Source organism: Haliotis asinina, chromosome 5, assembly GCF_037392515.1.
Source record: "Haliotis asinina isolate JCU_RB_2024 chromosome 5, JCU_Hal_asi_v2, whole genome shotgun sequence".
Lineage (NCBI taxonomy): Eukaryota > Metazoa > Mollusca > Gastropoda > Lepetellida > Haliotidae > Haliotis > Haliotis asinina.
The window spans coordinates 28,840,810-28,865,127 of NC_090284.1; the positions used below are offsets into that span (position 1 = coordinate 28,840,810).

General features: G+C 39.8%; 1 protein-coding gene across 4 annotated transcripts in view; it reads left to right on the forward strand.

Moving 5' to 3' along the window:
* The window catches only part of LOC137283497 (lethal(2) giant larvae protein homolog 1-like), a 120,828-nt gene that overhangs the window by 38,325 nt on the left and 58,185 nt on the right, over nt 1-24,318 (forward strand). For all 4 annotated transcript variants that reach the window (XM_067815028.1, XM_067815026.1, XM_067815027.1 and 1 more), the window contains exons 9-12: nt 6,513-6,639; nt 14,895-14,946; nt 20,684-20,856; nt 23,350-23,567. In XM_067815028.1, coding sequence (XP_067671129.1) covers nt 6,513-6,639; nt 14,895-14,946; nt 20,684-20,856; nt 23,350-23,567 — 570 coding nt within the window. The remainder of the gene's footprint in view (nt 1-6,512; nt 6,640-14,894; nt 14,947-20,683; nt 20,857-23,349; nt 23,568-24,318) is intronic.

Sequence of the window (24,318 nt, forward strand, 5' to 3'; positions counted from 1 at the left end):
GGAAACGTTTCAGACTTAGTCTCAAAAGTGAGAGGTGTGTTTCGTTTCCGGAGCAGAACTCAAACAATTCTTAATATCTGTCTTGGTAGATATGTGTGGCAGACCCCATAGTGGTGCATTTTGCTATTTGCATGTTTTTCTGATTTATTATTTTCTCCATTTGTATGGAAACATTTCGGACTTAGTGTCAAAATCGAGGGATGGGCTTCATTTCCGGAGCAGAACTCAAAAACTGTTCGATATTTTTCTGCAAAACATGGTAGATATATCAATCAGAACCTAAAGTGGTGCCTTTTGCTGTTAACAGGTTTTTGTGATTTAGTATTTTCTCGGTTGCCATTGAAACGTTTTGGACTTAGTTTCAAAATGGGAGGGATGGGCTTTGTTTCCGGAGCAGAACTCAAAAACTTCTTAATATCTTTCAGCAACACTTGGTAGATATGTAGGGCAGACCCCAAACTCGAAAACCATTTCATATCTTTTAACAGATCTTGTCAGATGTATGAGACAGATCTTGAAGAGGTGCCTTTTGTTTTTTGCAGATATATGGCATTAATATCTTTCATGACTTCCGTGGAAGCGATTCAAACTTAAACTTGGATTGCCTCAAAGGCAATACTGACAGTCTTCAGACTTCCTCCACACACCCGCGGTTTCTATCTCCACTTGAACAATTTCTTTGGAAGCCAGCTGGACTGTCCATTGCAGTATTTTTTACATTAATTTGGTACTGAGTTAACACTGCTGACACGAACCCAAATTCACAAACTCCAGAAAAAGAAACAGGATGGCACAGTCAAATATACAAACTACTGGACAGATTAGAGCCTGACATTTCCAGAAAACTAATTGTTTGGATTGTAGACCTAAGAACAGAGGATGTACGACCTGTCAGCTTCCCAACTGGGAAAATCGATGCTCATGCTGTTGATCACTGGACTGCAGCGTAAAACTGCACTCACTCACTGTAACAGGAATACTGCTGAATGCAGCGTAAAACAATATAGAAACTGCTGGGAAGATTAGATCCTGACATTTCCAAAATGAAAAATATTTTTACTGTAGACCTAAGGACAACAGAATTACGGCCTATTACAGAATCAACTGTTTCCGTGGCCATTAGAAACTCGGGAAGTAAGCAATGTTGCTAGATTTTACTGGCACTTCCTTCAGTTATCTCTGAAAAATGCCAAAATCCGGAGCACACCCCCCCCACCCCCCTAAGTCTTTGTGGCGTAATTGTGACATAATTATTGACTTTTACATGACCATAATGTGAAGCAAAAATGTTCTCCAGTCAATCATCTATCGTTTGATACCTTCAAACATCAAATTCATTATGTTTTCGCAGAGTTATGACATGTTTAAAAACCTTAAAATCTGCGTTTTTACAAAATTGACCAACTTTTGAGAGCGATAACTCCGAAACTATGCAAGATATCAATATGTCTTTAATGAATATACGTAGCCCGGTGTGTGGGCTTTTGATCGACATATCAAACACTAGGGTACTGTTCACTGTTCAGGAGGAGGCAACCTTAAAACACAGGCACAGTCAAAACTTGCGAAAATGTGCAAAATCTCAAAGTTTCTCTTTGGATCGTTATTGTGACGTAACTATTGATTTTAACATAACCATAATGTGAAGCGAAAATGTTGCCCATTCAATTCTCTACGGTTTGGTGCCATGTACGATGACATATCACAATTTCCCGCAGAATTTTTAAACTTTTGTGAACCCTATGAAAACGTGTCTTGAAAATTTTGGCCATTTTTCAAGGGCAATAACTCCACAACTTTACAAGATATCAAGATGCCTTGAACAAATTAAGCTTTCCAGGGTATGGGCTTTCTAATGGAGTATCGAACTCGATTGTGCCATATGCCGTTCTGGAGAAGATTTCCAAAGACAGGCACTGTCAAAACGCGAAAATCGACTAAAATTTCAGTTTTTTCAAAATAGCGGAAAATCTATCATGACGGCCAACTTCCGCTGTGTGTTGAATCGATGGAGAATGATGTACATTGGGTGAAAATTTGGTTAATTTATCTCTAATAGTTTTCGAGATATTCGCGGTGGAAGAAAAACACATTTTGGGTTGTCTGCCCTTCCCGGAAGTCGAGAATTTTTGTTCATTGTATACCTTTCAGCATATAAGCTATCATCCCTGAAAGTTTGATCGAAATTGGCCCAGTGGTTGGGTCAGGAGAGCTGGTACAAAATTTGTACAAATAATAATAATAATACTTCACTGTTTCAATTCTCTTGTGGACACAGGTGATGTTCCTCCATGGTTCTGCAAAGGTTGCACAATACTTCTCCCCAAAAAGGGAGACTTGACTGATCCCCAAAACTTCCGCCCTATCACGTGTTTGAATACTCAATATAAATTATTCACAGGGTGTTTGACAAACCTTGTGTCATCTTACTGCTCGTCCAATGAGATAATTTACAGAGCAGAAGGGGGCGAGAAAGGGATGTTGGGGGTGCAAGGATCAACTTTTTGTACAGAAAATGATTTTGGAAGATGCTAAATGTACTCGCAAGGAGAGGTGCAGACTTCGGAATCTATTCCAATCAGAAGGGGAATTTTCCAGGGGGACTCCTTTAGTCCTTTGCTTTTTTGTCTGTCTCTAAATCCTTTGAGTTTTCTGCTCAATAGGGAGGAGGGTTACCATCCTGGGCCTCCTCAGCACAGATCCCCAACACCTCTTTACTCATCTCCTCTACATGGATGACATCGAGCTCCTTGCCAAAGGAGAGACCAATTTGAAAGAACAGGTTCTCCTTGTTGAGTCCTTCTCTAATGATATTGGCATGACTTTTGGGCTCGACAAATGTAATACTCTTCATCTGAAACGTGGAAAGGTAACTAATGATGGATCGGTCAAGTTACAAGGGGGAGGAGTTATTGAGCATCTCGTGGAAGATCAGGCCTACACCTATCTTGGAATGCAAGTTTGAGACAAGCTCCAGAATGCCCAGATTCTAGATAAACTTTGGGCCGAGTATAAATCTCGTTTAAAGAAAATCTGGAGCTCCAAGTTAAATGCTCGAAACAAGATCAAAGCCACCAATACCTTTGCTGTGCCAGTCCTCTCCTATTCCTTTGGAGTAGTTGATTGGACAAAACAAGACATCCAGGGTCTTGACCGCCTGACCAGAAGGATCATGTATGATAACAGAGCACACCACCTTCGTTCCTCTCTTAATCGTTTATACATGCCAATCAATTCAGGAGGTCAGGGTTTGATTCATGTGGAAGCTCTTCATGATAGAATTCTATTGTGCACTTTTGCACATATTTATTTATCGGATGATCCTCTGGTGATGCACGTCAAGACTCACGATGAAAGCAAGGAATTCCACAGCTATTTTAAGCGTGCCAAGGTTGTTGGACACAATTTGAAATTGGAAGTTGATTGTGTTAATGGCGATGTACTGTTGGACGGTACACTGATGGGAGTAAACCAGGTGAAGTCCTTCACCAAGTCTGCCCAGAGTCGGTCCTTTGTGGAGAAGCTGTCTGAGAAGCCACTGCATCGTGTTTACATGCAGTGTGTGGAACAGAACAGCAATCCAACCAACACCTTCGCCTGGATGAAGTCGGCTGATCTCAAATGTGAAACTGAGGGCTTCCTTTTTGCTGCTCAGGACCAGTCACTTCCCACTCGCAATCGCCAGAATGTTATTCTTAAAGAAAATATCAATATGAAATGTTGTCTTTGCAATGAATTCACAGAGACTGTCCAACACCTTGTCAGTGGATGCCCTTCCTTGGCACAAACAGCATATCTTAAAAGACATGATGGCATGGCTCGCTGTTTTTACTATCGTCTCCGCCATGCCTGTGGCTTTGACCCAGAGGTCCATCCATGGTACGACCCTGAACATGTCCAGGGCGTCCTGGAAAATGCTTTTAAACTTCTCTGGAATAGGCCAATATACAGTCTGAGACGAATTCCAGCCAACAAACCTAATCTTTTCTCCTTTTTTTTGATAAAACCAATGAAATTATTTATGTCATAGAATTTTCTGTCCCTTTTGACAGCAATGTGATTGGCAAAATTCAGGAAAAGCATGATAAATATGCGGACCTCGCCTTTGAAATGTCTCGCCTGTATCCCAAGTACACTGTCGTCAGGCTCCCCATTGTTCTCGGTGCCCTTGGTTTGATACCTCCTGATCTCTTGGCGCAGATCAGGAGAGTGCCCGGTTTCTCCACCGGGAGCACAGCCCTTCTGACAATCTGGGTAATGCAGAAGGCTGCAGTGTTGGGGAGCCTCCATATTCTCCGAAAAGTTCTTGGTGGGTTTGTCTAGGCAGTGTTTTCTAGGAGAAGTCCCATTCGCTGTTTGGGCTGCGTGTAGAGGGGGTGAGGGCCCTGAGCTGATAATGAGCTTGACCAGCCTGACTGTGCCAGGATCACCCAAACCCTCTCTGATGCATTTCATTTCCAATCTGTAAAACATAATGATAATAATATTCGGATAATAGCAATAGGTCTTCCAGACATTCGTTTTAAGACCTAATGATAATGATATTCGGATAATAACAGTAAGTCTTCCAGACATTCGTCTGAAGACCTAACTAGGATTGCCTCAAAGGCAATACTTAACGGTCTTCAGGCTTCCTCCGTACACCCACCATGGCTGTCTTCACTTGAACAGTTTCTTTGGACGCCAGCTGTCTATTCCAGTGTTTTTTACATTAATTTTGGTTACTGGAAAGATTAGATCCTGACATTTCCAGAATGCTAAATATACTGACTGTAGACCTAAGGAGGACAGAGTTACAGTCTGTTAAAGAATCGACTGTTTCCTTGGCCTTTAGAAAAGCAGAAGTGGGTACTAATGCTAGATTTTCCAAATTGCGCAGGTTGATGCTCATGCCGTTGATCACTGGATTGTCTTTTCCAGACTGCACTCTCTTACTGTAACAGAATCGACTATTTCCTTAACCCTCATGCATTTCTGTGAACATTCACTGCTAAGCCAGTGTAACGCAAGAATACTGCTGAGTGCGGCGTAAAACAATATGCATACTGCTGGAAAGATAAGATCCTGACATTGCAAGAATGCTAAATATACTGACTGTAGACCTAAGAACGGCTGAGGTACAGCCTGTCATAGGAATCCAGTTGCGCAGATCAGTGTTCATGCTGTTGATCACTGGATTGTCTGGTGAAGACTCGATCAGTTGCACAGATCAATGCTCATGCTGTTGATCACTGGATTGTCTGGTCCAGGCTCGATCATGTACAGACCATAGCCATATACCTGCAATAATGCTGAGTGTGGCATAAAACTCAACTCACTCACTGTTATGGAATCGACTATTTCCGAGTTCTAATTTGAGTGTGCCATAGCAGCGTTAAAAACAGATATCTGAGTGTCAGTGCGGCACGGGAACATTTTGTTTAAACTTGAGCTGATTTTGGCTGGAAATGGGACAATTTTCTTTCCGTCGTAATTGTGACGTAAGTATTGATTTTACATAACCATAATGTGAAGCAAAGATGTTCCCCATTCAATTATCTACAAGTTGGTACCTTCATTGATGAAATCCTGTGTGTTTTCGCAGAGTTATGACATTTTAATGAACCCTATGAAAATGCATCTTTGAAAATTTGACGGACTTTCAAGGGCGATAACTCCAAAACTATTTGAGATATCACGATGCCTTGAACAAATTAAGCTTTCCAGGGTATGGGCTTTCTTATGGTGTATCAAACATGACTGTGCCATATGCCCTTCTGGAGAAGAAGATTTTCAAAGAATGATGTTGTCTACATTGGGTGAAAATTTGGTCCATTTATCTCTTATAGGTTCCGAGATATTCGGGGTGGAAGAAAATCACATTTTGGATTATCTGCCCTTACCGGAAGTCAGGATTTTTTGTTCATTGTATCAATTTCAGCATACCGGCTATCATCCCTGAAATTTTCATCAAAATCTGCCAAGTGGTTAGGTCAGGAGAGCTGGCACAAAATCTGTACAAATAATAATGAGAAGAAAAAGAAGAAGAATATTCGGATAATAATAGTAGGTCTTCAAGACATTCGTCTGAAGACATAGTAAGAAAACATCAAGTAACCGTCAGATGATTTGTCCTTTCATATATGTGGGGGCCGGGGGGGATATGTCATCTTCTGATGACTCTTGTCGAACATGTCAGTAAGTTGAGATGTGATAGCCACATCTTGCAATAACATATACATTTAACAGGAGTGTATGCTGTTTTGCATGCAACATCTACAGTGTGACTGAACTCAAAATAATGGACTTGTGTCTGATATATATACAACATGCTTGCACATTGTCATATTGGTATTCGTCATATGCTTATGGTTTTTAAGTCCTTGCACTTAGCATGTTTTTAAGGTTCAGACACCTTTACCAATGTGGTATGTTGATAACTTAAGTAGGATCAGATAATTTCTGATTGAGGTACAAGTAGTGTTACGATTAAGGAGAATGTTCTCAAATGTTCTTTTTCAACGTGTTTTCAGCAACTCGAATGCCTTGCCTGGAACAGAAATGGTGATGAATTTATGAGTGCTCATCAAGATGGTAGTTTCATTATCTGGAGCACATCCGACTCAGAAAAGCCCAAGGAACCAGCTACTACACCTTATGGTAATTCTTTTGATGTAGATGTCTTTTTTATCCCCAGTGAAGTGGTGCCTTTTGGTACTTACAGGATTTTGTGGTGTATTATTTTCTCGGTTACGATGGAAATGTTTCAGATTTGTCTCAAATTTGAGAGATGGGCTTTCTTTCCAGGGCAGAACTGAAAAAACGTTCAATGTTTTTCTGCAAAACTTGGTAGATATATCAGTTGGAACCTAAAGTGGTGCTTTTTGTTACTTACATGTTTGTGTGATTTATTATTTTTCTGGCTTTGCATGGAAACATTTCAGACTGTTTCGTTTCCGGAACAGAACTCAAAAACGTCTTAATATCTGTCAGTAAAACTTGCTAGATGTGTGTGGCAGACCCCCAAATGGTGCCTTTTGGTATTACAGTTTTTTTTGTGATTTATCATTTTCTCGGTTCTATGAGCACGTTTCGAACTTCGTTTCCGGAGCACAACTCGAAAACCATTTCGTATCGTTCAAAAGATCTTGGCAGATATATGAGACAGATCTTGAAATGGTGACTTTTTCTGATTACAGATGTATGGCATTTATATTTTTCATGAATTCCATGGAAACAATTCAGAAATGGTCTAAAAACAATAAGTAACTGTCAGATGATTTGCCCTCTCAAGTATGTGGAGTCCGGGGGGATATGTCATCTTATGATGATTCTTGTTCATGATTTCCATGGAAATGATTCAACCTTAGTCTAAAAAGTATCAAGTATCCTTCAGATGATTTGTCCTGTCACATATATGGGGGCCGGAGGGATATGTCATCTTCTGATGACTCTTGTTTTTGTTCTTCCTTATCCTCACTCATGCTTAAAGAAGCAGATGTGAAATACACTCACCTACCGGAAACCTCCCATTCCTGCCATAAAAGTCACTTGAATCGCCAAGCTTGTCACTCTCTCCTCATTGCTCTATGAGGTTGGCTGGAGTCAACTTGAGTCTCTTATACGGTGCATAATATGCTTTTATAGCCCTTTTTATCTTGTATTCATCATTTGAGATTATATTTTTCACTGAGCTATTGTACTCCCGTTGTAGATAATGACTGTTTGTGGCTGGTTTTCAAATACGTGTTACACATTTGTATAAAGGCTCTCTCAAGCTATATCTGGCAACCTGTTCCTTCTGGTAGCTTTATGCTAACCACTGCTGATATTCAGATATTATCTAGTGAATCACCGGACATACCCCTGGCACGCCCACTGGAGAAATCAGAATCGATGCCATCTTAACTAAGAAGTTGAAGTAGTCTACATCACCCAAGATGAGCCTTCAACACCTAGATCTGTGCTGAAACAGTTGACCAGCTCAAAGTCCTTCAGCTCATCATGCAGTATCTACTTGATCTTCAAGTACTGCATCTGCAACGATGCTGCAACTTCAGAGAGTATGCAACGACGCTGCAACTTCAGGAAGTCATTGTCAGCATCTACATTCCACATCTACGACCTTAGGTCATCACTGAGTCAACACTTTACGGCAGTTAAGAAGTTCATCAGTGATGACAGATCTGCGATGACCCACAACTACTTCTACCTGAGGTACAGGTCAACGCATCAGATGTTTCTGCAAGTCCGTTTCTACCTACACCACAGTCCTTCGACCTCGGCGTCTTCATGCAGCAGTTCACCACTCACATGATGAACCTGCTGGATCGACATTTTGTTGAGGAAGGAAGCGCCAGTCTACAGCTATGTTGACTCCACATGAGGGCTTCTTTACAGCTGCACTGCCCTAGAGGATGAAGAGACATTGTATGCACGCTTCCGCTCAAGGAGGTCATCTCCGTCATCTGTCTTCACATCGCAGTATGGAGAGGGATCCACCTACGCACTTTCCAATCTACTCATGACAGCAGACAGTCCTCATCAGTTTCCCCAGAACATCGAAGACGCCTTCAGCACTCCTCATTTCCCTCACACTCTGGACTCAGCTTGTCGTAAGAGGCGACTAACGGGATCGGGTGGTCAGACTAGCTGACTTGGCTGACACATGTCATCGGTTCCCAATTACGCAGATCGATGCTCATGTTGTTGATCACTGGATTGTCTGGTCCAGACTCGATTATTTACAGACCGCCGCCATATAGCTGGAATATTGCTGAGTGCGGCGTTAAACTAAAACTCACCCACTCACCCACTCACCCTCACACTCTGACTCACACATTAAGGTTCACCAGCACTCGTCAAGTGCATCTCACTCTAAGGAGATGGCCCCGGTATCCCGCAGTCACTCATTGAAGGATAGAGATAGACGTTTCAATCACCTTTTCCAGAGGAAGCCCTCGTCTATGACCCTAAAATTACTTCGTGGATCACGAATGGTTTGGACTTACTTTCACTATCCAAAGACTCTAATGAAGTAAATACTTACTGGTAGAAGAATGAGGATATCGACACTTTGATGTTTCTGCTGATAGCTCCAGTATCTACGATTCCTGAGACTTCATCTTCGGCATTCCAGTCGGCAACTAACAACAACAGCAACACCCTTCAGTGCTTGCCGATTGCCTCTTCATCACGTGGAGCCATTTCTCGGAGCACCAGACTAGATGAATCATAAAAGGTGATGACAGCAATAGGTCATCCAAGGTTGAGGACAAGCATCTTGGGCCTACCTTTAAAATACAGCACCACAAACTTTAAAGACATGTCATAATACAATTTGAAGTAATTGCATTTGATTTTGTTGAAAAGCACGATCTTGAAAGAATGACCTATGACGCCGGCATAGTAACAAGGTCATCAAGCTCAGCGAGTGCGTATAAGCTCCGCTCACTGATGTTTGATCTCTACCAGCCATGTCATTACAGAAACTCAACGATATTGGGAGTTTCCAGTAATAGTTCCTGACGGATGCGCAATTTGTTGCAAGCACCAGTTTTAAATATTTTTTCTTTTTTGACTAATATGCTCAAATTTCTTTGTATTAAGAGGTGCTGAGGTGTTATATTTTGGGTATTTATATAGGTCACTTTTTGCCATATTTTATTATTCACAGTTTTGGTCAATTTAAATAATCTAAATATATTTTATATTTTGGTTTCAAACGTAACTATTTGGATCAAATGAATTATAAGTGTAAACTAATATACATATATATCTTTGTCATTCAGTAATTTGCACCATTACAAGGAAATGGAGTTTATTCGTAGTTATTTTTTCGAAGCGGTAAGAATGCATTACACTGGATACGTCAGCCATTTCCGTGCCGATTCGGTGAAGGTATTCTGTTTATTAGAATTATTCCAAGGGTTAGGGGTTAGGGTTAGGGTAAGGGACTTAATCCAGTATAGTAGGTAGATGCATGAGTACCAAATGTTTTCTTTTTCCATTATTTTAATACTTTGTTCACACTGAAAAAATGGTAGACCAAAAACCTCAAAAGTTAAATAAAGTATGAAATGTTTTAATGTAGAAATTTTGGGCTGATGGAAATCGGCCTCCAGTAACTTTCACCTCTAGATCTACATGTTTTCAATAATGATTCAAAGTCTAACTCACCCTCGTGCCATCACAAGACATGCCCATGTCTCACTCATTCCTTAGTGCAATCCACATTATCCTTACTGTGTTCCCTACAACGCTTTTCTGTCAAGAAAGCACACAATGATTTTTATACAAGCACGTCATTCATGCATGACATCAATAACCATTTTCAGTTCGAACAGTATCGGCTCATTCCACACAACATGGTATCTTGTAGATTACAGAATAGGACGGTCATACCAAATGATACCAGGACCCTTCGACAACCGTCAGTAGATTGAAAGCACAAGGCACCAAGTCTACCCGTAACCTTCGTAATTGTCTGCAACCAATTCAACTCTTTCCATTCATTTCCGTGACGTCACAGGAATGACTAGCTAAATTTGCACATTGTGCGACAATGTGGACATAGCTCAGTCGGTTAGCTGTCTGGCTAACAATCCGAAGGTCGTGGGTTCGTCTTCGACGGGTTCTCACAAAACTGGTTGCCTGTCTCAATGACGTGACCTGCTGAGAACGTCCTCGCGAGAAATTGTGGAGCTCAATTCTAAAGGTGCTAGACACCACCATGCGACGTACCTTTTTTGGACTAGCCCACTGTAGGGCCATCAACAAGACTCTAGGTTCAGCAATCCTGAGAACGAGGAAGAGAGAATAATCATTTCAGCGCTTGATACACATTCACCCCATTCGAAGAAACAAACGCCCCCAGATGTCAGGTCGCCCTTCCAGGGACTCTAAGAGAGGTAAACAAGGAAGATCAGGTTCAGAATGGCTGCCGTTTTTCCGCAACCGCCTTCAAATCTACTGGAGGAATTGGGGACTTTGCAGTGATGAATACGTTATAAAGATCCTTTTAGACAGCTATAAGATACCACTGCAAACTACACCTCCAATCACAAGAGTGCTGGCTCCCATTGTTTACACCAGGGATCAACCACACAAACTGGCTGACGTCATAATAATGACAGTATTATTTTCGGTGGAAAAATACCGACAGATCTACCTGAAAGATAGTCTGACTACATCAGTTTTAAGCGGCGGGAGATTTAGCGCACTTTTACTCCAGGACAAGCCAGCATGGTTACGGACAAGCCTGAATGCTAGCAAGGGTATCACCGTCAGCACAAGATTTCATAATGATCAGTTGACTACTACACCAGTGACATCACGTCTAGAATCTGATTGGTCCCCGAGAGACAACGCCCTGCACAGAATGTGGTGTTATTATTCTAGTGTCAGGAAGTTGTCAACAGCCATTTACAGCCTTTTCAATGTTGGAAAGACGTCGGTTACACACTAGATTAGCTGTTTACAGCATCATTTGAGTCTTCAGGAGGCATAGAGGACTTCTAACAGCAGACTCAACGTTACCTATCATGAGGTTTGCAGCAATGAATGACAGTTTCTGCATGGCTGCCAGTCAGCTATAAACAAACTTCCTTCAAATGTCAAGTCACTCATAATGTACAGTGTTGATGGTCCGAAACTGAAGAATGACGTATCTTCACGGCATACGAGCTCATCATGAGAGAAGTCAACTCAGTCTGCCATTGGACTTCTCTATCAGGCTACCTACTCAGCTCAGATCACTTGTGAATCTAAATTGCTTGGGATTTGATTCATCACTACATTGAAATACAGTCTAACCCCATTTATCCGAATGTTTTGATTTCATTTGGGAATCGTCCGGATCGCGAGATGTCTGTTAACTGGATCAAACAAGCAAAACGTGAAAATTAAGTGAAAGCAATAAATTTTCATGTACGTAACGATGAATCATCATAACATATAAGTGCACCGATAATACATGGAAGGTGGAACACAGGTTACCATTTGTCAGGTTGTCTCGGACGTAGTCATGTAGAGTGTGGAGCTTCAGATGGTAAGTTAGATGAAAAATGTAAATTGATGACAAAAAGTTTCCATTTTGCCAATTGTGTATTCTTTTTTTCTTAATTTTTAATGCGCTAAAAATATGGGGCATTGTGTCGAAATTATGCTGTCTGTAGAAAATAAACCTGGGATTGGGATCACATGGCTTTGATCATGTGGGAGGCTATTTTTAACTTGCATTGCGACAGATAGGAGTCAATTTATAACTGTTATATACAGTACAATTACAGTGTAGTTTAACTTAATCCTACTTAACATGTGTTTTCAGTACTGATGAGATGTTCTCACGTGCCAAATCCTAATGAACAACCCGAGTGACACTAGTGTTTTGAATTGAGTACAATTAATGAACGAAAGGTTCGTTTCACATAAAAATCGTCCGGAAGGCGGGGTTTCCGGATATGTGGGGTCAGAGTAAATGGGGTTCGACTGTACATCGCTGCCCCAGAGGATCAGTGGTTCAAATTTCAAGCTGATGGTAGAACAAGTTCCACTTTCTACATTACCACTATCACAGTGACAATGTCTACTCGGTCTGCTCACGTCACCTCAGGATATGACCAGATGAAGACGCCCTCTGCTCCCATCCCGACAGAATGGATGCTTCAGCAAGAGGCGTTTTGTCTGATTAATCAGATCTTTGGAACACCACAAATAGATCTATGTGCCACGAAAATCAACAAACATGCAACGCTTGTATCACCGATACCAGTTCTGCTAGCAAGGGCAACAGACATTCTTAGCATACTGTGGGAAGGACTGAACGCTTATGCCTTCTCCCCTTCAGTGCCACTACTGCAGATCAAGAAAATCAAACAGACGCAGCTGCTACAACTGAGTTTGGACATGTCTTACTAGCCAGCGACAGATTGGTTCCTGCTACTCATCGAGGTATTAGGACAATCAGCTGTGCATCTACCACATTGGAAGAACATACTTTTCCGTCTGCACAAAAGACAGGCACATGTCAATCCAACATCGTTCCAACTTTACATGTGGATCATATCAAGTTTGCCTAAACATTGAGGATATTCTACACGAGCAGTGAAAGCAATCACCTTAGTTCTATGTAGACCGACTTGCAATTTGTATGATGACAAATGGGAGCAATTTGAGACCTATGCCAGGCTTCACTGCAATGAAAGCTACACAGCTTCAAGTTGCGGATTAAGTTGACTAAAGTACCTTAACTACTCACCTTACTACGCTCGTTCAAGCTGGAAGACCAACAACGCAGATTTAAGGCTCCAGTTTGGGATTTGAATGTTGTGCTTCAACTCCTTTGAAGTGGTGATTACAAACCACTAGATCAGACATCACTTGAACTACTGACACAGCAAACACTTTCTACTTGTGTTAGTCACAGCAGCACGAATATTGGAACTACTTGCTCTGGACGTCATTCGCACTCGATTTGACTCAGGTCGTCATGAGATTGTACATTTAACGACTGAGATGGGATTTTATCACCGAAAATCAACTGCCTGGACAGCCAGATAGACAATTCCACATCCCCGTGTTATCTACAGTCCCTGGGCCACATGATACACAGGATTTATCATTATGCCCAGTCAGAACATTGAAAATATATCTCCAATGTACCAAGATGAGGAGACAACGGTTCAAACGCCTATTTATCTCTATATCTACTGAGACACCTTCGGAAGTATCCTGCAACAGTATCTCGGTGTGGATAAGAGCTGTTATACTGAGGGCCTATAAAGCAGCAGGACTGGAACCTCCACAAGCCTCCAATCCACATGAAGTCAGAGCCTTGGCTTCAACATTAACTTTGCATGGGAATTGCTCGGTATCAACTATTTTGAAGGGCTGCTTCTGGAGATCAAACACAGTATTTGCCAATCATTATCTACGAGTCATATCCATGGAGGACATCACTGGCATTCATCAGTTTAGGCCTCTGGTTGTTGCGCAGTAACGAACGGTTTAGCAAAGGCACTCATTTTATCATGTAACTTGTGGAGACCAAGAGTCTCTGCGGAGTATAATGGTTGAGAGTCCATGCGCACGTCTCGAGCAGACTAGCGTGAGTGATTATGACCCTGTACTGGTACTGAAGATACTTGTACATGAAGATCCTTGTACATGAAGAATGGTCGAAACTAGTCTCAATTATAATCTTGACATTCAGCTGCATTAGATACTAGCAGGATGGTCTAGATATCATCATGTTTTAGTCAACGAAGCCTTCTTCAGAAGACAAGTTCGACTGGATTTGATCCCCCTTGAAAATTACAGATAAATGTTGAAGAACAGGACCGATTTATCGCCGCTACAAGTTCCCGTTAAGGGGGGAATACTGGATGTATTTGCCAGCCAGCAGAATCCAGTGCAGCCTGACCCCATCCCCGTTTCCGTCGGATTCTGTAAGCAGTTAAGCATGGGACAGGATAAGGAAAAATATGTAATTTTCTGAATAAAATTGAAAGTTTATTCTTATCCTGACTCATGACATAAGCGCTCAAAGCTGACCCTCTCAGGCACACTGAATTCTAGTATACTCATGTCGGGGGTTTTTGATAGGAGAGACTGACAAGCTTGGCGGGTCATGTGACCTTTATGGCGGGAAAGAGAGAGGCTTCTGGTGGGTGAGTATTTTGCGTCCGCTTCTTTTAGAAGGGGATTTCAAGGTGTTCCAGATTCAGTGTTATACACTGTGAACATTTTATCACAATAAATAATGTTGTCTCAGAACAATCTGTTTAACTGGTGCCTAAAATCTCACTATTTCTCAGGTATGCTACTTTTCTGTGGCATTGTTTTTGTAAAGTGTTGCAACATATGCCTACTATTCCCAAATTACATTTGGTTCAAATGCCTAATTAAAATTTCAGGTCCATTTCCATGCAAAGCCATCAACAGACTTCAGTGGAAAACAGCCAAGTCGTAAGTTCTTTACACAATTTGTCTTGAAGTATTTCTGCTAATTTAGTTAGTCTCCAACAGCCAATGCTTGTATGAAGAAACATTATAGTGGGTAGGGTTGTCAGATGCATTATTTCCTTGTTGGAATGTGGATTGTTCATCCAGTGTAGATTTTTTTTTTATTTTGTGAAGAACAAACTTGAGTATGGAGTGCTATAATCTGTACTTTACCCAGTGAGAAAGTTCTTCCAAATATAACATGTTACTTTTGACCACTTAATGAATTTTTAGTGATTTCGTGGGTTGGTATGGAGGATCAATGATGTCATTTCCCTTCGAACTGTACTTTGCATCTTGATATAGGCTCTTTGTCTACACCAGTTAAGGACAAGTTTACATTGCAGAATGACACCCAAAATGATAATAGAGTAAATTGGTACAAATACTAACGACTCAGAGATACGGACAATAATTTTCTACATAAATTGTCAAGTAATCTTGACACATCTCTCAGTACACTATTTGATCTTACAACCACTAACACAGACCAAGCACTGTCTTTCCTGGTAATTGTCATACATAATCAGTAGAGGACGTTAACGCATGCAAGACAGTGTCCCATTACCTGTACAAGTAACTACCTGAGAGGGGGTCACTCATTTGCATTACTGCCTCATCACAGACAAATTATGCATGTCACACAAAAAATTATGCACATGTGTCTAAAAGTGTTATTTATGAAAATAATTAAACAAAATTTGTTACAGTCATTGATAGGTGTTCAAGTTATTGGATGACATGAATGAAAACAAAAAAAGAAGAAATTAAATGGTCAGAAAATAATGTCCAAAATTTGACAATATTAAACAGCAAATTTCCATATTTCTCAGAAAATTATATTTAGCATTTTCTGAAAGCTCATTCATCGTAGGTTCAAAATATATATGCAGCTTTAGATGCACACCAATGCACACCTGCTTGTCACTGTGTTGAAACATGTTTACTTTCTTGCGTGAACCGTCTCGCGTAGAAGTGACTGGGGAAGCGAATCATTAATGGGAGGTAACCAGTGTTCATGATGGTTTTGAAACTTGCTGATGGCTTATGCTGACAGGTTCTGAAAATTCTGGCAGATCCAGTTTTTATCTGGAGAGAAAGTAAACAGTTTTTATAACGAAAAATTGTCAATAAATGTGTTGTAGGGTGTGCTGTGTGTTGCTTGTTGTTTGAGAAAATGTTCATTAGACTTACATTAGATACAATTATCGATTCGATTATATGCCATGCTGAGGCAATTCTGAATCAGAAAACGATTTCAAGCAGTCTAACTACCTTCAATAAATGTGTTCAGAACGTCATTAAATAAATTGAAAAAACTGATGATTAAAACCAACAACAGCATTCATAAAATTTGTCAAATGTACATAAAAATTACTCTGTCCATCCATTTTTGCGATCTTGTAATGTAAGGCTAGTCACTGACCAATGACATCTCTGCTTTCGCCACCTCAGTCTTTACGCTCAGCGACGATGTTTAATGCAGAAAATGCGCATGAACTATATTTGTCACAGGTCATAACGCAGCACAATACGTCCAATAGGTTCCATAATTTACATATTGATAGTGATTTCTTGCTTAATGTGTTCAAAATGCGATTATTTTACCAAAAACGTACATCTAAATCTAAAAGTTTCTGTTTATGCGGACAACATTATGCAGTAATATGATTGGCTGCCTTAAGTCACATGCCTGATTTTCACCAATCACAGTCCCTATAGCAGACTGTCGAAAACGCATCATTGGAAACCAGTTTTAATCCAATAAAATCACTTCTTGCAACTGTGAAAATACCCTCGGTAAGGGTACAGTCACATGTTGATAGTTTCAGATTTCGAACGATACCTGCCATCAAGCCAATCGCCTCGCATGTTACTCCTACAAAGCTTATAAAACGGAGGTATTTTCCACTGTTGTCATGTTTGCGAGTGGAAACACGTATAAAAAAATATATGTCATGAAATCACATTGGCGGCTTTAACATTGACAGTAATAGAAGCATAAGAAAAATAAGTATTATTCCAATACATTGCATTACTGATTTAACGATGGACAATTCTTTAATGAAAAAGTTTTCTTTAGCTTATGCAGCATGGCATCAGCAGTATTCATTTTGTAAAATGGGAATATTTTAAATTTTATTTCCTTTCCTGCTGCTCATTTGTCCATGTGAGCGCTTAACTCATTAAGGCCAAGAGCCGTGTATGTGCGGCAAATCAATTAGCTTCTCACAGCGAGAGCCGCGTATTGGTGGTAAAAAAAGCACCTCTTATTCAGCGAGACCGGCATACTGTTGGTTATAAAAAGCACATCTCGTTCAGTGAGAGACTCGCATATGCGTTTTACACTTTAAATTTGTACTGTACCTATAATTTCAATCAATTTAGCAGTAATGATCAAAGATTAGCTTTTCATACGAGAGAGGTTACTTTCTGTGTTAATCAGAAGAACTATTAATGTGTATTGGTAACAATTGCTTGCAATGTTGGGGGCTTATACAGGCAAATGAACACATGTCTATGAGAAAGGGGATTATGAGATGTTGTTACAGGAGGTAAGTGTTTGTTACTCGTCATTGATAGTGAATGCGAAGATACTATGTTTGCACATTGAATTAACGGTGACAAGGTTACAAAACCTTCTAAATTAAATCATTCATTCGTTTGTTGTAATAGTTCATATAATGAATCATAGACATAAATAGCAATACTGTATTACACCCATGTTTGTGTAGATTTGAAATAAACCAAGTTACTAATTTAGACCTAACTCATATGCGATTATTGATTTTTAAAGTTGACAGTAATACATAATTGAATATGAAGTGATAACTCTTGCACCTAATCATAATATACATATATAGTACACATAAACCATACAAAGGTAACTGGGGCATTTTGTTCAAGCTGTTTCATGTTGGTTTGAAATGTGATTTTTCAGTGCAATTTCCATAAGCATTGTGTAAGAAACATTTGTATTTGATCTCTGTAATTTTCTTATCCAGTGTAATGATCACTTGCATCAGATCCATCGTTAATAAAAGGAGGATAATATATCAGTTACGGAATTGATGCATATAATCATTCAATCAGACAACACTAAATATATGAACACCTCTTTCAAGCTCAAAATAACAGCCTCTGGCCGAATGCAAGTCCAGGTAAAGTTTTGTCCCGTGACAAGTGTAAAACAAACTTATGCGCTGTTACATCATTTGGCAACCTGTTTTGTGGAGTCAAGCCCATTGTCAATCTTCTGAGCCTCGTTTGCTTTCAAAACAAATATAAGTATGCCCATCTTCATAAATATTTGGGGAGATTCAACTACAAGTGTATAGATCACAATAAATCATGTAATACTTGAATGAATTATGATATTTATTCGTAGCAATGTGCAGATTATTTTGAAATGTTCAGCAAGCCGTTATGTTAGATGTACAAGTAGTGTGCACAAAATGTATATGCAAATAAATACTATTTCTACTCAATGGTTGGATTGGGTTATCCGGGGTAAAAATAATCGGATTGTAGCGCTTTGAGCGCTTCGAAGAAAAATAAACTCGTCAGAGTGCTTGTTAGTCCTACGTGTACATTTCAGGCATCCTTATGATAATGTATATTCACGATACACAAACTTTTTCATGATAGCTAGAGTTGATAAAGCTGAAATCTATTATATGGATTGGTCAACGATCTAACCAGTAGTCAATATGTATCCAACCTGTCTAATGACTGAACATGCTTTTCAGAAATTTAGCCCACGCCCCATCACCTGTCATTTCCTATGTGACAGGTATCTCATGATATGATTGGTCATAGATAACAAATCAGGGACTATATTGAACAGTTGAGATACAAAACGTCCTATTTGGGAACTTTGATGACACCCATCCCATGACCCTTTGTCTTAGCAATAGCATTATGCAATATGTATACATGTATGTTCGTACGATAACGTATATTTTCTGCGTTAAATCTAGATGAACCAAAGTGACAAACTGTGAATCTGTTCGATGTACGTCACACACTAGCTTATTAGTACGTGTAATAAAATATTCAGCTTAAAATATTCAGTATACACTAACAACGTATCAGCGAAAACGCTTCTTTCGTAGAAGATTATTAGGCATGTGCGTAAATTCTTCTACTGCCATTGACAGATGTTTTGGACAATTTAACCTCACACAATGATATGAGAGGGACAATTTGTTTAAGTATGTTTTACATACAAACAATGCAAACATGTGTTAAGAAAATACACATGCACATGCCACCAAAAGTCTACAAGAGAAAGTGCAATAAAATTATGTAAAATGTTACATATATGACATGTATTCACGCACAAGTATTCTTTATAATATTGGAAATTCCCTTTATCATGGAGGACCCGCAAAGGTCCCGGGATAGAATAGGCTTTCAGCAACCCTTGCTTGCCATAAAAAGTGACTATGCTTGTCGTAAGAGGCAACTAACGGGATCAGGCACACTGACTTCGTTGACACGTCATTGGTTCCCAATTGCACAGATTGATGCTCATGTTAGTCACTGGATTGTCTGGTCCAGACTCGATTATTTACAGAAAACCACCATATAGCTGGAATATTGCTTTGTTGCACATAAAACTAAACTCACTCACTCACTTTATCATGCCGAGAAGAGGATTAACTAAAAATATGCTAAGGAGGTGAAATTTGTTGTTTGTATTTTGGGCCAGAGGCCCCTTTACTGAATAATAATTGTCTGTCTTAATGAGAAGCATTGTAATTTTTCAAGTGACTTTTGATTATGAAGAATGTTATTTTTTTAATAAACCTTTCAGTTTCCATGATAGTTGGACATGAGAAGGAATGTAGGGTTATTCTGAAACTGAACTACTGGTCAACAGGTACCTTTTGATTGTTTGGAAAAGAGATGATACTGTACATAATTATTCTGTTCTTCATTTAACTGGAGGTATCTAGTGGTGAGGACCTCAAAAGTGGGCTATAAGTAGCCAGTCTTGATTTTTTTAATTGTGCCAGACTGAAAGGATATTTTCTGATGTTTCTACTTCTCTGTAACATAGTTTCTTGTTACTAAACTTGCCATAAAAGGTGACTCAGCTTGTCAGAACCTGAAGTGGTGCCTTTTGCTATTTACAGGTTTTTATCCCCCTGGCATGTAATGCGGGGGGATATAGTCGACGCCTCGTCTGTCCGTAGTCATTTTGTTTCTGGAGCATAACTCAGAAACCATCCAATATTTTTACACCAAACTTCATAGATATAATAATCTCAACCTATAGTTTGCATTTGCTATTTACAGAGTTTTGGCATTTTTATTGGCTTTGTACCCGTGAGGGTCCCGGCGTAGAATAGGCTTTCAGCAACCCAAGCTTGCTACAAAAGGCAACTATGTTTGTCATAAGAGGCGACTAACGGGATCGGGTGGTCAGGCTCGCTGACTTGTTTGACACATGTCATCGGTTCCCAATTATGCAGATCGATGCTCATGTTGTTGATCACTGGATTGTCTGGTTCAGACTTGATTATTTACAAACTGCCGCCATATAGCTGGAATATTGCTGAGTGCGGCGTAAAACTAGAACTCACTCACTCACTGTTACTAAACTAGTTTCTGAGTAGAAAAGTCAATTTTCAGACAACCTTTCAGTAATGTTATTGTAATGAAGTATCTCTTGTTAATCAAATGTATGTTGCAGGGACCCTTTCATCATCTTTGCTGGTGGCATGCCCCGTGCAAGTTATGGTGACCGCCATACTCTCAGTGTCATGCAAGGAGAAAACCACATTGTGTTTGATTTCACCTCCAGAGTTGTGGATTTTATTGTTATGTGTCGTGCAGACCAATGTGATGCAACAGACGACAGAACAGGTAAGCATGAAGACTTTACTATTTATCCTCCCTCCTCTCTCTCTCCCTCTCTCTTTCTCTTTCCCCCCCATATAATGCGGGGGGAAATAGTTGTCGCCTTGTCTGTCTGTCAAAAGTGAAAGGTGGTTTCCGAAGCACAACTCAAAAACTTCTAAATATCTTTCTGCAAAACTTGAACTTGGCAGATATGTAGGGGATACCCCAACTTGGTGCCTTATGCTATTTACAGATTTTTGTGATTTATAATTTTCTGGGTTTCCATGGCTACGATTCTGACTTAGTCACAAAATGGAGGGATGGACTTCGTTTCCGGAGCACAACTCAAAAACTGTTCAATATTTTTCTGCAAAACTTTGCAGATATTCGAGGCAGACTACAAAGTCATGCCTTTTGCTATTTATAAAGTTCTGGCGTATTTCTTTTTCCTGGATTCCATAAAAACAATTCGGACTCAAAATGGACGGATGGACTTCGTTTCTAAAAAGACATGAAGTAACTGTCAGATGATTTGTCCTTTCAAATATCTGGGGGCCGGGGGGATATGTCATCTTCTGATGACTCTTGTTTGTGATTTATTATTTCCTCGTTTTCCATGGACATAGTCCCAAAAGTCGTTTCGTTTCTGGAGCAGAACTCAAATAACATTCTATTTTTTTCTGCAAAACTGTTTACAGGTCTTTGTGATTGATCATTTTCTCGGTTTTCATGGAAAATGTTTTGTACTTAGTCTCAAAAGGGAGGGATTGGCTTCGTTTCTGGAGCAGAACTCGAAAACTATTTAATATCTTTCACCAAATCTTGGCAGATATGTGAGGCAGACCCCAAAGTGGTGCCTTTTGCTATTTACAAATTTTCCCGGTTTCCATGGAAAGGTTTTGGACTTAGTCTCAAAACAGAGGAATGGGCTTCGTTTCCTGAACAGAACTGAAAAAATCATGAACTGTAATCATCAACTGTTTCACATCACCATTCAACTTCACTTTTCATCAGGCATGTGAATCCCATGCACGAGATAGTGGCTGATCCATTCCTACAAATTCATCCCGCCGTAACAGATAACAACTTTCCCATTTTCAATGATGATACTTTCTTAATGTTTTGGGTGGAGTCTAGAAAATTTTTGATATTGAACCACTAACCATATGTACAACCAAACGTACAAAGAAACGAAAATAGTAGGCATCAATCTTTATTGATTACACATAAACAAATATCAGTGTCTCATACCTGTTTGTGCAGTTATGCTCGCTTAAAGAAATCAGTCATAACTTTTTGCACTGGCACTGTGGAAAAGCGAGAGGACTTTCGCTTTCGCCGGTCAGTTCGTCACTGTCGACATTCACATGACCATCATGATCATCGACAGTAACAGTCACAGTTTCAACTTGTGCATAGTATCGTGAAGTTCTGACAAGGCCATGTCTTCTTGTGAGTCCTCATTTGATTGAATAATATCCACATGATGAAAGCAGTCAGCAGCTGTGTAGGCTTGCTTGATAACCCGGAATAATTGATTATAGTGACCCACAAATTGACACGCCTCAAAATTAACTCAGTGTCACCTTGCTCCTCAGAGGTACTTAATCTTCTTCAAAGACTTCCGACTTCTTTCACGTCAGGATACGAGAGGCCGTCGGTGATCGCGTGTGAAAATATACAACCATCCAGATATACAAGACAAAAAATGCTCATGATTTAGTGTTTTGTATGTGAAAATGACTGTACGGTTAAGGAAACGGGATTTCTGAATAGGTGTGTAATTTTACAACGTTGTGAATTCGTTTTAAGGAATTTTCGTTTGGAAGGCAAGTTTTCCAGATATCTGATGTTCGGATAAACAAGGCAGGACTGTATCAGAAAGCTGTTGGGTATTAGTAAATGATAAACATGTGTGCTATTTATATGGCAATTTTGTTTAATGATAAAATTTGCAATTCATCGGCCTTTTTCTGACTCAAACAGAATCTATTGGCTTATATTTCCGCAAGATGACATCTCAGACCAGGTGTGTTGACAAAAATACTATTTTCAGCGAGCAAGTGAGTTCAGTTTTACACAGTACTCTGCAGTAAACCAGCTATGGCGGGAAGCTGTAAATAATTGAGTCTGGACCAGACAATCCAGTGATCAACATCATGAGCTTTCATGTGATCATTTAGGAACATATGACATGGGTCAACCAAGTTAGCAAGTCTGACCACCCAATTCTGTTGATCGCTTCTTATAACAAGTATGGTTGCTTTCATGGCAAGCATGGGTTGCTGAAGACCTAATCTACCCAGGATCTTCACCTGTTTTAGGTATTGCTGTGAATAATGGCGTTCTCCATTGGTATCACTCAGAAGTGTTCTACCAGAAAATAGCTTTCGGTTACCTTTTTAGTTAAAATCCAATTAGTATGTGTGCATCTTAACTTTGCAATTTGGTAAGCTTTGTAATGTCTTGTATTGCTTTCAGTAGAATTAATTTAAATTTTTGTCTTTTTATTTATAGAGTATGATGAGCCACATGCATTGGTTGCATTGGTAGAAGAGGAGCTTGTAGTTATTGACCTTGATACCTGTGATTGGCCCACTATCCAACTTCCATACCTGGGAAGCATCCATTCATCAGCTATCACTTGTTCACACCATGTCAGCAATGTTTCAAATCAGCTGTGGCAGAAGATCATTGATGCAGGACATGCACAAAACAAACAGTACTCCCAGAGAGTAAGTAGTTTTTATCTCCCCATCATGTAATGCAGGGGGAATATAGTTGACGGCTCGTCTGTAATCATTTTGTTTCCAGAGCAAACTAAAAAACTCTTCAATATTTTTTGACCAAAATTGATAGATATATTAAACTGAACCTATGGTTGTGCCTTTTCAGTCTCAAAATGGAGGGATGTACTAGGGATTTCCGGAGCACAACTCGAAAACCATTTCATATCTTTCAACAGATCTTGGCAGATATACGAGACAGATCTTGAAGTGGTGCCTTTTGCTGTTGACAGATATATGGCATTTATATTTTTCAGGACTTCCTTGGAAACGCTTCAACCTTCAAGTAACTGTCCCATGATTTGTCCTTTCAAATATCTGGGGGCAGGGGGGATATGTCATCTGCTGATGACTCTTGTTTCTTTTATGTTTATTTCTTTTTGTGTTAGATGCCAATTCACCTATTATTTTGTCTCAAAATGTTATATGCTATATTCTGAGTCCATTTTTGTCTTGTAATATGTAAAGTTAAAGATCACATGCAACATAAAACACATCTTTGCAGATTCTGCAGCTTGGAGCTCAAACGATTCACTAATTTCCACCCATCCATCCGTGCACATTTATCTTTTCTGGGGCAGAGCTCTAAAACCGTTTAATATTTCTTTACCAAACTTGACACATAGGTTGGTCTAGTGGTGTACTGGTGCCTTTTGATAGTTATGGAATTCCAAATAAATTTCAATTCAAATTCAATATT